This window comes from Vipera ursinii, assembly GCF_947247035.1.
Source record: "Vipera ursinii genome assembly, chromosome: Z".
NCBI classification, from domain to species: Eukaryota; Metazoa; Chordata; class Lepidosauria; order Squamata; family Viperidae; genus Vipera; species Vipera ursinii.
This window is the reverse complement of record NC_139517.1, coordinates 15,034,330-15,049,766: the sequence shown is the minus strand read 5'-3', so window position 1 is coordinate 15,049,766 and position 15,437 is coordinate 15,034,330. Positions and strand designations below refer to the sequence as shown.

Below are 15,437 nucleotides of genomic sequence, written 5' to 3'. Positions count from 1 at the left end.
AAAGAGCAGTCAGGGTTGATCTCCTCTAGGACTGACCAGTTTGATCACCTTGCAGTCCAAGGGACTCGCAGGAGTCTTCTCCAGCACCATAGTTCAAAGGCCTCGATTCTTTGGTGCTTAGCCTTTCTTATGGTCCAACTTTCACTGCCATACATTGCAACTGGGAAGACCATAGCCTTGACTATACACGCTTTTGTTGGCAGGGTGATGTCTCTGCTTTTTAGTGTGCTGTCTAGGTTTGCCATGGCTTTCCTCCCCAGAAGCAAGCGTCTTTTAATTTCTTGGCTGCAGTCCCCCTCTGCGGTGATCTTGGAGCCTAGGAAAATAAAATCTGTCACTACTTCCATTTCTTCCCCATCTATTTGCCAGGAATTCAGAGGGCCGGATGCCATGATCTTGGTTTTCTTAATGTTTAGTTTCAACCCAACTTTTGCACTCTCCTTCTTCACTTGCAACAAGAGGCTCTTTAGTTCCTCTTCACTTTTTGCCATTAGAGTGGTATCATCTGCATATCTTAGGCTGTTGATATTTCTCCCGGCAATCTTAATTCCAACTTTTGATTCATCTAGCCCTGCCTTTCTCATGATGTGCTCTACATATAAGTTAAACAGGCAGGGCGACAGTATACAGCCTTCCGGATTCCTTTCCCAATTTTGAACCAATCAGTGGTTCCGTGTCCAGTTCTCACTGTTGCTTCTTGACCCGCATATAGGTTTCTCAGAAGACAAATAAGATGATCTGGTACTCCCATCTCTTTAAGAACTTGCCACAGTTTGTTGTGATCCACACAATCAAATGCTTTAGCATAGTCAATGAAGCAGAAGTAGATGTTTTTCTGGAACTCCCTAGCTTTCTCCATGTTGGCAATTTGATCTCTAGTTCCTCTGCCTCTTCGAAATCCTGCCTGTACTTCTGGTAGTTCTCAATCCACATACTGCTGGAGTCTAGCTTGTAGGATTTTAAGCATAACTTTACTAGCGTGTGAAATGAGTGCAATGGTGCGATAGTTTGAACATTCTTTGGCACTGCCTTTCTTTGGAATTGGAATGTAAACTGATCTTTTCCAATACTGTGGCCACTGTTGAGTGAGTAGCAACAGCTTACGTCCAGGGCTCCCAAGGCTCCATGGTCGGATATTGGGACAGAGCAGAGGCAGCCAGAATGCAGAATTGGTGGAAGACACCAAGACCATGCTCCTTGGCAACGGTCTCTCCACTGACTCCAACCATACCTCCCCTTGCCCATCCCCACCTCGGTGCTCTCACCTGCTCCTAAACCCCCACCCCCCAACTTGCTAGCCTCCCTGATCCCTGTCATCTCTGTCTCCAGCCCGAGGATCGCCTCCATATGCAGGACTCCAGGCCCCTCCTGCTTGGGGAACGTTAGGCATTTCTACCTAGCACTGAGCAGAGTCATTAAGAAACCATTAGCCTGAGACCAGGGTGTGTGTGTGTGTGTGTGTGCTTTTTGCTTGAAGAAATCAGGTTGAACTCTTAGCATTTCTTCCACTTTCTTCCTAGGTTTTATGCTCCCCCCTCGTGTGAGCCAATCCACTCTGATATGGAGCTGCCCCTCGAGATTACAGCCAGCCCTCCTGATCCGGCCCCAGCCACTCGGTCCCTGGAGGAAGAGCTCCAAGAGGCCATTCAAAAGGCTCAGGTACTATTTTGGGGCATCCCTGTCGGTCTTTCTTGCAGACGATCTGATTTTGCTTTGCACACAGGCCGCCATAGAGGAATTGGCTACCTTGGGATTGCCAAAGTTCTCCGGGCTCTTTAATCCCGGTTTAAATAATAGCAACGTGGAACAGAGGTATGGACAGCTGTGTATCTTCTGAATCCTTCAACTTTTTTTCAGAGTTCTTCCATTTTCCATAAGAGAGAAGGAACAGTCTTCACCATCAATGCTTGCATTGGCTTGAACATTGGCTTGGAAGATCAGTAATTGATCCTTGTGCCAGAACGTGTTCTGGCTTTGTTCTTGAGACAGACCCTCTTTGAGACCCCCTCTCTTTTCTTCCCTTTCTATATAGCTGGTGCCAAGCCAATCCATTGAAGAGATTTTAGAAGAACCACTGATGTGTACAGGTGAGATGATGGCTCTAATACGTTTTGCAGACTGCAATCGGTACTGGCTCATGGAGGAATTAATAAGAGAAAAAGCTATCAGGAACAAAGATAGAGCAATAAAGGAGCCAACAGGAGCCCTAAATTTGGGGAAGGGTGGGTTAAAGAGACAGTTGCTCCTCAGATGGCCACAACCGTATGATCCAGGGCAAAATCCTGGTATGAAAACCTGTTCTGTGGGCTTCTTCTTTTTTAACTTGGAGTTAGGAAGATTGAGGTGGGGGTTCATTATTATGTCAATGTGCGATCTGTTTTGCGGCATCTAGGTGACATTCTTCAAGCACCTGCCTTGACCCCAGAGGTTCCTGATCAAGTTTCCTTGTCCCCATTGGTCCACCAAGAAGCATCACCACCAAAGAAATCCTGCTCCAGCAATGAGCCACCGCTGGTGTCCTCTGCCATCTTTGATTTTCCCGGATCCTACGATTTCCTTTCGACAGCCTCCTCTTCATCAGCATCACTGGATTCGCTGTCCTCTGTTTTCTCCCCTGACTCTCTGGAGATGCCGCCATCTCCTCCAGATGCCTGGCAAGGGAGTGGGACCCGTGCCGGATTTGACCCTGTTGATTGGCTAGAAGCCTTGACCTCGGGTTCAGCATCAGGTCTCGGCTCTGCCAGTCCAGTTGGTAACAGTATCTTCTGTACAGACTTTTTTGATTCTTCTGACTTGGGTGTCAACCACATGATAGACCTAATGGTGGAGCAATGGTAGGAAGGGCAGTAATGGCAGTCTGGTCCCCAGCACTTGATGGAAAAGGGGAAGCATCTTCTTTTTATCCTAAAAGGTTATCCTGGCACTAGAATCCAGCTAGATTGGGCAAGAATACTAACATCAAGCTTCATCGTGCATGGTCTTCTTTCTATTAATGACATGGTCCAATTGCTCCCTTGGAAGAATGACGCCATTGTTGTCTGGAATCATGTCAGTGTATGCATCATCTTGGAAGGTCAGACATGCCAGAAATCCCGGCGTTCACTTTGAACAGGATAAAACCAATGTTTGGAAGATCAACCACCAGTCCACCAATTCAAATTCATGACATTAGGGCCCAGGACATCATTACTTCACCTTACTGTAATATCAACATCTAACATCATAATGTAATGGAATAAGATTAGAAACTAGTTTTGATGAAATAGTTGATACTCAGGTTCTTAACAACTTTCTGTGCCACTTTAGGATTTAAAATATTGTGTCCTAGTCTTGTTGGTTGTATCTGCTCCATTGAACCTTGATGAGTTGCCTGATGCCAACTTTGGAAACCGTGAATTCTCAAAATCAGGACATCTCCAAGAAGGCCACATTGGATTGGTTGAAACAGTGATGTTGATTTAGATGCTGTGTACCTGAAAATGACATGCACATATTTTAGCTTGGTTGAGTGTGCTATCTTATTTTCTTCAGTGCCAACTCTGAAAAAAAAAGTTGGGATTGTTCCATCTTGATGTCCCACAGTGATGGAGAAGCTTCAATTTCCAGGGGCCACCAGAAGAGACTAGCAGGAACAGTAGCCTCCTGTTTCTTGAAAGTATGGCATGGAGAAGTAGGAGAAGGAGTAGGAGTAGGAGAAGAACATCTTTTACTTTAGGGACTATATCTTATTTTTATAGCTGGTCATAAAAAGATGCCATTGGAAGAGGAGGTTCCATCTTTGGTGGACAGTGCCTTTCTAACTCCTAATATATTTCTTTTGTCATTTTTACTTGGTGTTATGAAACAAAAGGAGCATACAGATTCATATTTATACGAGATCAAAATCATTCTTTGGACTGGTGGTGGAACAGCACCCTAAGGGTGTTTCGTAGGACGAAGTCTATTTTTTTCAGGGAGATGGGTGGCATTGGTGTCTTATGTCCCAGTAGCCCAAGGTTACTGGGAGATTTAGGCCAATGTGGTTATCCAAACATTAGCAGCTAGCTGTGGCAACTGCTCACCATGCTGTGTGAAAATGTAGGGCACACCAAAACAAATGTTTGGTCTGGTTGAATTATCTCTGCTAGAATTACTCTAAATTGCAAGTCTTCGAGAATGCTCTTGGGCACGCTATCATAAAATTCACATGAAACCCACCAAATTAGATTTCCCCAGCTTATTTGGCAGGAATGCTATAGAAGGTAGACAAATGAAAAGTGACTAAAAACTTTTTTTAAAAAGGTATTCTCTCCGGGTATATTTACACCTGTACTGTATTCTCAAATGTTACAAGGTGTCTTCCAGACCTTGTTTGGATCACAGCTCCCATAATTGCCAGCTACCATTCATTTGGTTACTTTGGTTGGAGATTATTAACTGTAATCTCAACTGTTTGAGGGGGCACAAGAATTGGGAATGAGTTCTGTAACAATGGGTTTTCTTACAGTCTGCTGTACCACAGTGTTTCTCAACTTCAGCAGCCTTAAGCTTCAGCTCCCAGAATTCCCCAGCCAGATTTGACGTCCACACATCTTAAAGATGCTGACACTGAGCAAGGTTTTTCTAGAACAGTATTTCCCAACCTCGGCCACTTGAAAGACATATGGACTTCAACTCCCAGAATTTCCCAGCAGGCAAGGTTGAGAAACATTGCTCTATAACTTTGATCGTTTTGTGGTCCTGCAAGTTCAGCCCTACGGGGTTATATTTTCCAATTTGTGGCAGAGAGATGAATACCTATTAAATGAGCACCTCGACGTTGTGAATTATCTCTGTTGCTTCAGAGCCACTTTTCAGGAAGAGATCAAAGAACGGTGTCTCATTTTTTAAAGACATTAACTAGATGCAATATAAGGCGTGAATGCAAAATTACCCAAATTAATCAGGAAAAGCAAGCAGCCCTGGGGAGGAAGCTAACAAGCTAGCAAGAAAATCTGTGTTGCCTATGTTTGTGGCATGTTTGTCATTTGGAAGACTAATCCAGGGAGAATCCAAAACCCGTTTCCGAAAGACAAAACTGCTGCATCAGGTTTTCCAGCCGTTCCCACCAATTCTTAGACTCATTCAGCACAGCTATCAATTCAGTGATAACATCCTTTATTTCATCCACTGCTTATACCCCATTGGGCTCTCCAGCTGGGTTGTGCAGAAGCGAAATGATTTATTCATGTTGTTTCATAGTGACAAGGCAAAGCAGCCTCTCTCTTGACAATGCCATATGGGTTGGGACTGCAACTGCCAACTTTGGGCACAGTGACTGGCAATTCTGAAAGCTGCAGAATTCAGCACATCTGGGAAAATACCAGGATGGAGAAGCGTTGGGACAAACATAGCCCTCCCAGCTCATAGCCATTTGCCTAGCACCAGCTGCCTGTGACTTTCTGCCCTCCCCCCCCTTCCCAGTTTTTGATGACACCCTGATTTAGATCAGTGCAAAGCTGGGGAAATGGGGTCGAACTCAGCAGGCAAAGGGTGGTTTGTTTAAAACGGTGTCAGACTAGTTCAGCTTTGCTGATGGGAAATGAATTCGAAAGGCAAGTGGTCTCTTATGCTTCCGATACTACGCAGAGATTCAGAATTCAACCCTCCCTCTCCTGTTTCCCGGTTACTTTCTGAATAAACACCATTTCTTGCTGCCGGAGTGATGTGTGGATATTTTCTTGGGCTCTTGTTCTTTGTTTTCACTATTTAATGAAGCTTCCTCACTGCAGATCTCACGCAAAGAAGTAAGTCAAGAGGCTGGCAAAACAGGGGGAGCCCAGGAGGCTGCTGGTCAGGAGGAGAAGCTAAGACCGTGAAATCATCCCAAATTGTTGCAGCCGTGGAAGCTCTCTTCAGGTGATTGTCATTCTTGTGACTGGCATAGCCCTGAAACTGTTCTGTTCCAGCCTACGACCGGCCCTGTTTGTGTGTCAGCGACAACTCCTTTTTCCTTTTTACAGTCAATAGGCTGGACAAACCCAAGCCAAATTTATTTACAGTTCAAACAAAAAAGCAACAGAATATTTCCTTCTATAAATGAATCAAAATATCAAACAAGAGTCAACAAACAAGAGTTAAACAGATGTATCCAGAGCAGACCAGGATTCCCTTAGAATGTCTCCAAACGGTTGCCTTCAGCAACCAGCCCCACCCACACCTTCCCCTTTTATTATCAGTCCCAAGGCATGGCTTCTCAGTACCTTCTCCTCTCACTGAGTTGCCTCATTGATTTTTTCTGCTCTGCTCGATTGTCTCTGAACAGATTCAGCTGTGAAACCTCTGAGTCCGACACCTCGTACTCACACAGCTGAGCATCATGAGGAACATGACTGGAGCGGCCAGGCTGAGAGTCCTGCAGTGCATCAGAGCCTCCCTCTGACACCAAAGGCTCTCCAAACCCCTCCTCCTCCTCCTCCTCCTCCTCCTCAGATTCATCGGACTCAGCTGCTGGGAGCACAGGCTGACACTGAATCACAATAGAAACAGCCCTGGCAGCACAGTGCACAGTGCAATATTACAGGCAAACTCTGCCCACAGCTTGGAGTTCTGATCCTGACAGGGGTTCAAGGTTGACTTAGCTTTCCATTTTTTCAAGGTTGGTAAAATGAGGACCCAGATTGTTGGGGGCAGTATACAAATGATGCTTACATTGTAAACCGCCCAGAGAGAGCTGTAAAGCTTTGTCCCCGTTTGGACCTGTGCTTGGTACATATAAGTCTAAATGCTATTGCTATAGCATTCCCCACTGTCACATGATCAAAATTTGGGCACTTGGCAACCAGCATGTATTTACAATTGCAGTGTTCCAGGATCCTGTGATCACCATTTGCAACCTTCCCAGCTTGGTTTCCAACGAGCAAAGTCAATGGGGGAAGCTGGGCTTGCTTAATGACCATGTGATTCACTGCAGTCATGTGAGGACAAAAAAGGTCGTAAAATTTGGTAAAGGTAAAGGTAAAGGTTCCCCCGCACACGCGTGCTAGTCGTTTCCAACTCTAGGGGCAGGTGCTCATCTCCGTTTCAAAGCCGAAGAGCCAGCGCTTGTCCAAGGACGACTCCATGGTCATGTGGCCGGCATGACTAGATGCCAAAGGCGCACGGAACGCTGCTACCTTCCCACCGTAGTGGTCCCTATTTTTCTACTTGCATTTTTACGTGCTTTCGAACTGCTAGGTTGGCAGAAGCTGGGACGAGCAACAGCGCTCACTCTGCTATACGGCACTCGGGATTCAACCCGCCAAACTGCCAATCTTCTGATCGACAAGCTCAGCGTCAACTTGCTTAACAACCATCTTGCTTAGCAACAAAAATTCTGCTCCCAGTTGTCATAAGTCAAGGACTACCTGTATCAAAGGTGTGGGGGTGGGGAGAGAAGAAGCTGAGTTTCTTGCTGTCTCTGCGGCCTGGGCCATGCAGCAGGCCTGATTGCAAATACAGGTAGTCCTCAACTTACAACAGTTCATTTAGTGATTGTTCAAAAGCTACAAAGAGCACTAAAAAAAGTGACTTAATGACCATTTTTCACATGACCATTGCAGTATCCCCATGGTCACGTCATCAAAATTCAGATGCCTGGCAACTGACTCACATTTATGACGGTTGCAGTGTCCCAGGGTCACATGACCACCTTTTGCGACCTTTTGACAAGCAAAGTCAACGGGGGAAACCAGTTTCACTTAACAACTGTGTTACTAATTTACCAACTGCAGCGATTCACTTAACAACTGTGGCCAGAAGAATCATGGGGAAAAACTCACTTAATAAATGTTTCGCTTAGCAACAGAAATTTTGGGCTCCGTTGTGGTCGTAAGTTGAGGACTACCTCTAGGCTGGTTTTTATTTTTTGGTGTAAAACAGGGGCGTCTGAAGAATGTGGTCCAAAATTCAAGATGGCGGCTGCAAAGGTGCAATCAAATGCTACCTCTTTTTTTATATGTTTGGCGAACCTTCCTTCAAAGAAGGATCAGCTGGGGGAGGATCCATCTGGAGCCTGCTGAATCCACTCACCCCCAGCCCCCCTTGTTTGCTCTTCTCTGGAAAATTATCCTACCTTTACCTTTTTAAGATGTGCCAAATTGTCCTATCAACTGTAAGGAATAACAAAGTGTTGTTTTTGCATCGGACCATGTTAAATACATTTTAAGAATGGCTGAAAAAGGCTGGACTCGTTACAGCTGACTGAAGGGACCGACCAGTGGAGGCTCCAGAAGAGAGAAGTGAAAAGTGCAACCTTCAAGTGACCCCCTTCTGGCTAAGAATAACAAGATATATTTGCTTTTAGATTACAGGACACCTGGCAAGAAGATAGCTCATCTGGACAGTTAACAATTTACTGACCGGTTGCAATGGCCGTATGGGCCAAGCATAATTGAATCAGGGTATCTGTGTCCTTGGTTTAAATATCCTATTTAGTACTACCCTGGGGGCAGAAGAAAGCTGGGGACGAATGGAATATAAAACAAGGCTTAGATGGAGTGTGAGAAGGTGGGAAACTCACTTCTATTTCCAGCATAGACAAGGTAAAACTGAGAGGTTTCAGATAGTTTAGATTAGGGAAGTAAACTTGAATTATTGTCTGCTCAGGAGACAGAGAGGAGAGTAATTTCAACTGAGGGGAAACTATTGGATTAAAAGGGGATTGCATGCTTTAGACCAGGGGTCTTCAAACTTGGCAACTTTAAGACTTGTGGACTTCAACTCCCAGAATTCCTCAGCCAGCCTTCTTTATCAAGGAGTTGAAGTCCACAAGTCTTAAAGTTGCCAAGTTTGAAGACCCCTGCTTTAGACTATCCCAGGTGTTGAAACTCCTTTGCGAAAATGGGGCAGATAGAGGGATGGGTGGTCACATGTAGTACAAGGATTGACCACTGCTTATGGCAAGAAACATACGTTTGGGCAAAATTTTCACACCTTTGGCACTGTAAAATTTACTATTAGAGTCCAGGAAACTAGTAAGCCCCAGGTAAGCCAATTTAAGGCGTGCCATTTAATAAACTCTGGGGGTCTGAGCAACCAGAGACAATATGCAAATGAGGAAAAGTACAAATATGCAAAATAAAAATATGCAAAAGTAGGAAAAGTGAACTCAGATTGCTCTCTCTGGGAGGATGTGTGGTGGTCAACAGAAGCAAAAGGATGGACCTCCTATGTTGAATCAGGGATAGCAGGGATAAAATCTTGCATTTCCCTTCTTAGGGAAACCCCCTGTATCACACTGCAAGGAGAAGACATGCAATACGGTCAGCATGACTACAAAGAATGTAGGGAAATTAATACTGGGAATTAGTATGGGAATCAACACAGCAGGAAAAGATCCTCTAGGACAGGGGTGTCAAACCCGCTGCGTCACGTGACGTGTCTCAATGTATCACAACTTTTTTTCCCCTTGCTGGAGCTGGGGTGGGCACGGTTTCCGCATGAAGCATCTGGCCCGCAGGCTGGCAGTTTGACACCCCTGCTCTAGGATGTTGTTTGAAGATCATAGTGGTTAACACTGACAAACGTCTGGATGATAAAGGCAAAGTGCCTCTGGTCAAACCTTTTGTTCCATCTAATGATCCCAAAGCAGTAACTATAGTGGAAAAAGACAATCTGAGAGAAACTTTTGAGGCAGACACTGGATATGGAGGCACAAATGCCCGGGTAGAATGGGTGAGGTATACTATAAAAAGGTTTAAATAAAAGCAATTGCTATGCCTGTGCACAGGGAAGACCGGTGGCCGAAGTGGTCCCCTTTCAGATGGCATGAGATGTATATTGGCTCTTTATTAAGACAAAAACGGCCTGGGAAAATGAGAGTCGCAAATCCCTTTCTCTCCTTTTCCCACCAATAAAGGGCCAGGATGTTAAAAACCACCTATATCCATGGTGGCAAGCCTATGGCACGGGTGCCACAGGTAGCACGCAGAGCCCTCTCTGTGGACACATGCACCGTCGCCCCAGTCCTAGGCCTTCAGCTGGGTTTTATAAAACCTTTTTGCTTTAGGCCTCGGCCGCCATGTGCAAAAAAAATATCAATCACTTTCAACTTCTCACGGGAAAAAAAAAATCTAGCAAAGTTGGAATTGATGGATTGAACTTTTCAGTCCCACCCAGTCTGCCGTTACCACCACAGCCACGCCCACCCAATGGGCCACACCCACCCAATGGGCCACACCCACTCAATGGGCCACGCCCACTTGGCACCCGATGATACATAAGTGAGGTTTGGGTTCCAGTTCGGTCTCTAGAAGGTTCACCATCACTGACCTATATTCTCTGCAGCCTATGGTAACCACACTGCACGCCTCACAAATCAAGAGGTGGATTCTGATAAGATGGTGGGAGAACTGGAAACTTGTATAGAAACAGTAAAAGTAACCACAGCAGCAGAAAAATGGAATTACTCTAGCATGGGTACTCCTAGAGCTGATTTATGGTGTACTGTGGGGGTAAAATACTTACACTTCCCTCAAACTGAGCAGGTACTTGTGCAATTGTCCAATTGGCAATCCCCTTAACCCTGGCATTTGAGAAAGATAAGGTAATAAAAGGGCCCTGTAGAATAAAAAGGGAGCGTTAGGGTGTGATGTCAGAGGCAGGGGCTCCTTTATTCCAAATAATACAGGACCAGATGGAAAAATTGCTAAGGTATTACAAGGTTGCACTAAGCTGGCAGAAGAATTGGCTCAGAACTCTGGAATAGATTCTTCTTTGGCTGGATTCATGGTTTGGAAAGTGGAAAGCTAGGGTAGTGTCAATCTTCACATCTTTGGCGGCGGTGGTGGCAAGGGTATTAAAAGCCTTTAAAACCACCTCCATTCAGTGAAGCCATGCTTCTTCCAAAAGAAGAAGAAGAAATAGAGGAAGGAACAGAGAAGGTAGAAGGTAAGTTAAAGGTAAAGGTTCCCCCGGACATGCGTGCTGGTCGTTTCCGACTCTAGGGGCCGGTGCTCATCTCCGTTTCAAAGCCGAAGAGCCAGCGCTTGTCCGAGGACGTCTCCGTGGTCATGTGGCCGGCATGACTAGACGCCAAAGGCGCACGGAACGCTGTTACCTTCCCACCGTAGTGGTCCCTATTTTTCTACTTGCATTTTTACGTGCTTTCGAACTGCTAGGTTGGCAGAAGCTGGGACGAGTAACAGGCGCTCACTCTGTTACGCGGCACTCGAGATTCGACCCGCCAAACTGCCAACCTTCTGATCAACAAGCTCAGCGTCCTAATCCACTGAGCCACCACATCCCAAGGTAGAAGGAGGTAGACAGAATCAGGACAGAGTGTGTGATATCATGCTGTCAAGGTGAGCAGGATTGTATGGAACAACATTCTAGGAAAATTGCAAAAAAAAAACAAACAAACTAGGGTATAAAAGAAAAGGGGGCAAATTGTAGGGAATAACAAAGTGTTGTTTTTGCATCAGACCATGTTTAATACATTTTAAGAGCAAATACTTGGAAAATGAATGTGGCCTAGAGAAGAACAACTAAAAGCAAAGGTTAGAAGAACAGGAACTGCCTTTGCTGACAGTTTAACCATAAGAGCTTGCACATAATAATACTGCTTGCGCCTATGCAGATGGGTTCCAAGAAAACAGCACCTGGGCTAGGCAAAATTGCGCACACACACACACACACACACACACACACACCTAACTTAGAGAAGTGAACACAGGTAAGACACGGGTAGGGGATTCACATGAGGGAATTAGGCATTCCAGATAGGGTGTAAACTTATCAAATGGGATTGCAAGGGAGGGACTTGTGCTTTGTGCTGAGGGAATAAAATGCCGTTGAAATCTATTTTTGGATGTGCCTACTTGCTAGCCGACCGCTCTTGCAAGAACGTATTTTTCAGTAAACTGATTGCTGCTTCACTTGATGACTCTGTTAAATACTTGGAAGCTGAATGTGTTTCTCACACAACTGTGCTACCCCCCCCACACACACACACACTTTCTAGCATGTGTATGGCAGCCATTTCTAAAGACCATTTAAACAGACTCCAAGACATTTGGGGCTTTTGATTTTAGAAGGGATGTGCAGATCTATATAAATCAAACCCACTTTACTATCTATGGGAGTAGGATAAGATGGGCATTTTAAAATGAATTTTTTTAAAAAAATATCAGTTTTTAAAAAGCAAAAATTCTGCAATTATATTTGTTCATTACTCTATTAGCTGTCGGAATGGAAGTTCACTTGGAGTGGGGAGGGAGTCAAAAACGTGAGGAGGGCATCCATCACCCTGCAATCAAAGCCCAACATCTTATTTCACTGTTTCTTACCTTTGGCAACTTCGTGGACTTGGTGGACTTCAACTCCCAGAATTCCTGAGCCAACTGACTGGGGAATTATGAAGAGTTAAAATCCAAGCATCTTAAAGTTGCCAAGGTTGAGTCAGGCTGCCTTATTTATAAGTGATACATGTAAAATATAAAAATGTTTTCAAATCTGGCAACTTTAAGATGTGTGGACTTTGCTGGCTGGGGAATTCTGGGAGTTAAGTTGCTAGGATTAAAAATCTCTGCTGGTTTGAACCATTTCTGCATGCATGGAAATGCATAGAAAAGGGCCAGTTCATCCTGAACAACTATCTATGAGATCGCTAAGAATTGACTTGGATTTGATGACACGTAAATCACCAACCAATCAGAAACATACATTTTTTTTCCCAAAACTTTATTTTTACAAATTTATGAGAGGATTTGACTGCGGGCAGTCCTGGAATAGAAGGAACTATTAGGATGTTATGGAAATTAGATTTCCATAACATCCTAATCTTTAATAAAGTAAATCCACTATATCTATGAAATCCAGATAAATAAAACAAAATAAGAGTATAAAAATCCAAGATAAGGAGGAGGGGCAGGGGACATTTCACATTTTCCACTAACTCTCTGATTCACTCCCACTGTCACTTTCGCCGTCACTCTCACTCTTGTTGTTGTCATCTTCCTCCTCATCTTCCTCCTCCTCTTTCTTAGCCATATGACGATAATAACATAAGCTGTAAGGAAAAAAGGGGATAACACCGTGGGAAATGAAGCAGAACACGGGTGTCAAAATCAGTCGCGTCATATGACGTATCAAGACGTATCACAACTTAGAGCCTTGGTGGAGCAGTGGGCTAATGCCTCCTTAAGTAACACCAGCTGCCTGCAATTAGTGCAGGTTCGCGTCCCACCAGGCTCAAGGTTGACTCAGCCTTCCATCCTTCTGAGGTAGGTAAAATGAGGACCCAGATTGTTGGGGGCAATTAAGCTGACTTTGTAATAATGCCGCTTGGGGTGTGTGTGTGTAAAAGCCCTAATAAGCAGGCATATACATAGAATGAAGGCTATTGCTAAGCTTGTAAGCCGCCCTGAGTCTTCGGAGAAGGGCGGGATATAAATGGAATTAAAAAAATAAAAAAAAAATCTTTTTTGCCTTTGCTGAGCTGGGGTGGGCATGGCCTGCGTGTGTCTCATCGGGCCCACCGGCCGGCAATTTGATACCCCTGAAGAGCGTAGAAGCAGTTTTTAAGGTTTCTAGCCTTGTTGAATTCCACCAGCAATCTCTTTTTTTACAGATTAAGCTCTTACACATACCAGCTTCAGAGAATGCAAGGAAAAATTCTAGGATATGCCTTTAATTCATCTACAATACTGGCTGTGCCTGCAGGGCCATATTATTTCTTTGCACAAGTTATTTTGTGCATCTTTCAATAATGGGATGGGGGTGGGGGACTCAGTCTCCTGCCTAAAACAGAGTGCATATCCTGGGCATAAACAAAAGTGTTTGTTGCCTTCAAAAAAACCCCTACAGGTAGTTCTCCACTTATGACTATAATTAGAACCAAAATGTTGGTCATAAGTCATTGCTGTTGTAAGTCGGGGCACCCACAGGATCAGACCTGATTTTTTTTTACTTTTTTTATAGTAGACACTAAGCAAATCCTGTGGTCATTAACCTGAATCACAGATCTTAAGCAAATTCATTCTCTCAGATGGGTGCTTTTTGCTGGAAACTCAAAAAAATGCCACACACCACAGTCACTCGTGACAATGGATGCTGCAACCAGATATAAATTCAAACTGTTGCTAAGCACCCAAACTGCAGTCATGTGACCAGGGAGTGACATTTTACAATGGCCAGAAGTGCTTTATGCATCACAAAGCACCTTTTTCAAAGCTGATGGAACTCAAACCATTGTAAAACGACTGTTTGTAGATTGAGGACGTGTGTTCTATTAAAGTTTGTCTGCCATTGTTGATTTTTCACCATGGTCCTACCAGAAAGTAGCACTTCATCCCTTGTGTTCTCCTTCCTCAGACTGATGTCCTCAAGGTAGGTTAAACATAAACATACCTCTCTGGGAATAGAGGGACCCCTGAAGGACAGCATTTTGAGAAAATTGGTTTTATAATTTCAGCTATAAATGATGTTCTTTTAAGGATGACAATAGTTACATAGTTGCAACTCGGTGATTACCTTCACAACTTTCCACTGGGAAAATTGAACCCCAATTTCCTTAATCTGCAATGGGCAGGTCCGTGTAGGCCAGGGGTCTTCAAACTTGGCCCTTTTATGACTTGTGGACTTCAACTCCCAGAATTCCTCAGCCAGGCATGAGGAATTCTGGGAGTTGAAGTCCACAAGTCATAAAAGGGCCAAGTCTGAAGACCTTTGGTGTAGGCTCAGAATGATATGGTCCATCCTATCCAGGATGCCCAGCTCTGCCTTGAAACTACCATAGGCCTATTTTAAAAATAACTAAATAAGTTTTTTTGTTTTTAAGGACATCATACTGTTTCAGATTTCTATGGACATTTCAGTGAGCCAGGTCGGTATAATGCAGGGGTAGGCAACCTTGGTTGTTTTATGACTCGTGGACTTCAACGCCCAGAATTCCTGAGCCAGCATGGCTGGCTCAGGAATTCTGGGAATTGAAGTCCACGAGTCATAAAAGAGCCAAGGTTGCCTACCCCTGGTATAGTGCTTAAGGCTTCAGACTAGAAACAAGAGGTCCATGAGTCACACCTTAAGCACAATGCCGGCTGGGTGACCTTGGACCAGTCACCTTCTCTCAGCCCTGGGAAGGAGGCAATGGCAAACCAAACAAAGATGGTGAGGGGTCTGTAAGCTAAACCATGTGATGAACGATTGAGGGAACTAGGTATGTCTAATCTAACAAAGAAAAGGACTAGGACTGATTATGATAGCAGTCTTCAATATTTGAGGGGCTGTCACAGAGAAGGAGGGGATCAGCCTGTTTTCCAAAGCACCTGAAGGCAGGACAAGAAGTAACGGGTGGAAGATTATCAAAGAGAGATTCTACCTGGGTCAGGGGTAGGCAACCTTGGCTCTTTTATGAGTCGTGGACTTCAACTCCCAGAATTCCTGAGCCAGCCATGCTAGCTCAGGAATTCTGGGAGTTGAAGTCCACGACTCATAAAAGA

At 44.5% G+C, this 15,437-nt stretch overlaps 2 protein-coding genes across 2 annotated transcripts in view; one reads left to right on the top strand and one right to left on the bottom strand.

The window, feature by feature from the left end:
* The window catches only part of MAMSTR (MEF2 activating motif and SAP domain containing transcriptional regulator), a 49,591-nt gene extending 43,920 nt beyond the window's left edge, over positions 1–5,671 (top strand). The window contains exons 12-14 of the mRNA XM_083379169.1: positions 1,521–1,659; positions 2,033–2,087; positions 2,393–5,671. Of these exons, the coding sequence (XP_083235295.1) occupies positions 1,521–1,544 (24 nt within the window). The 3' untranslated portion in view covers positions 1,545–1,659; positions 2,033–2,087; positions 2,393–5,671. The remainder of the gene's footprint in view (positions 1–1,520; positions 1,660–2,032; positions 2,088–2,392) is intronic.
* The window catches only part of RPL28 (ribosomal protein L28), a 532,136-nt gene that overhangs the window by 317,035 nt on the left and 199,664 nt on the right, over positions 1–15,437 (bottom strand). The window lies entirely within an intron of this gene.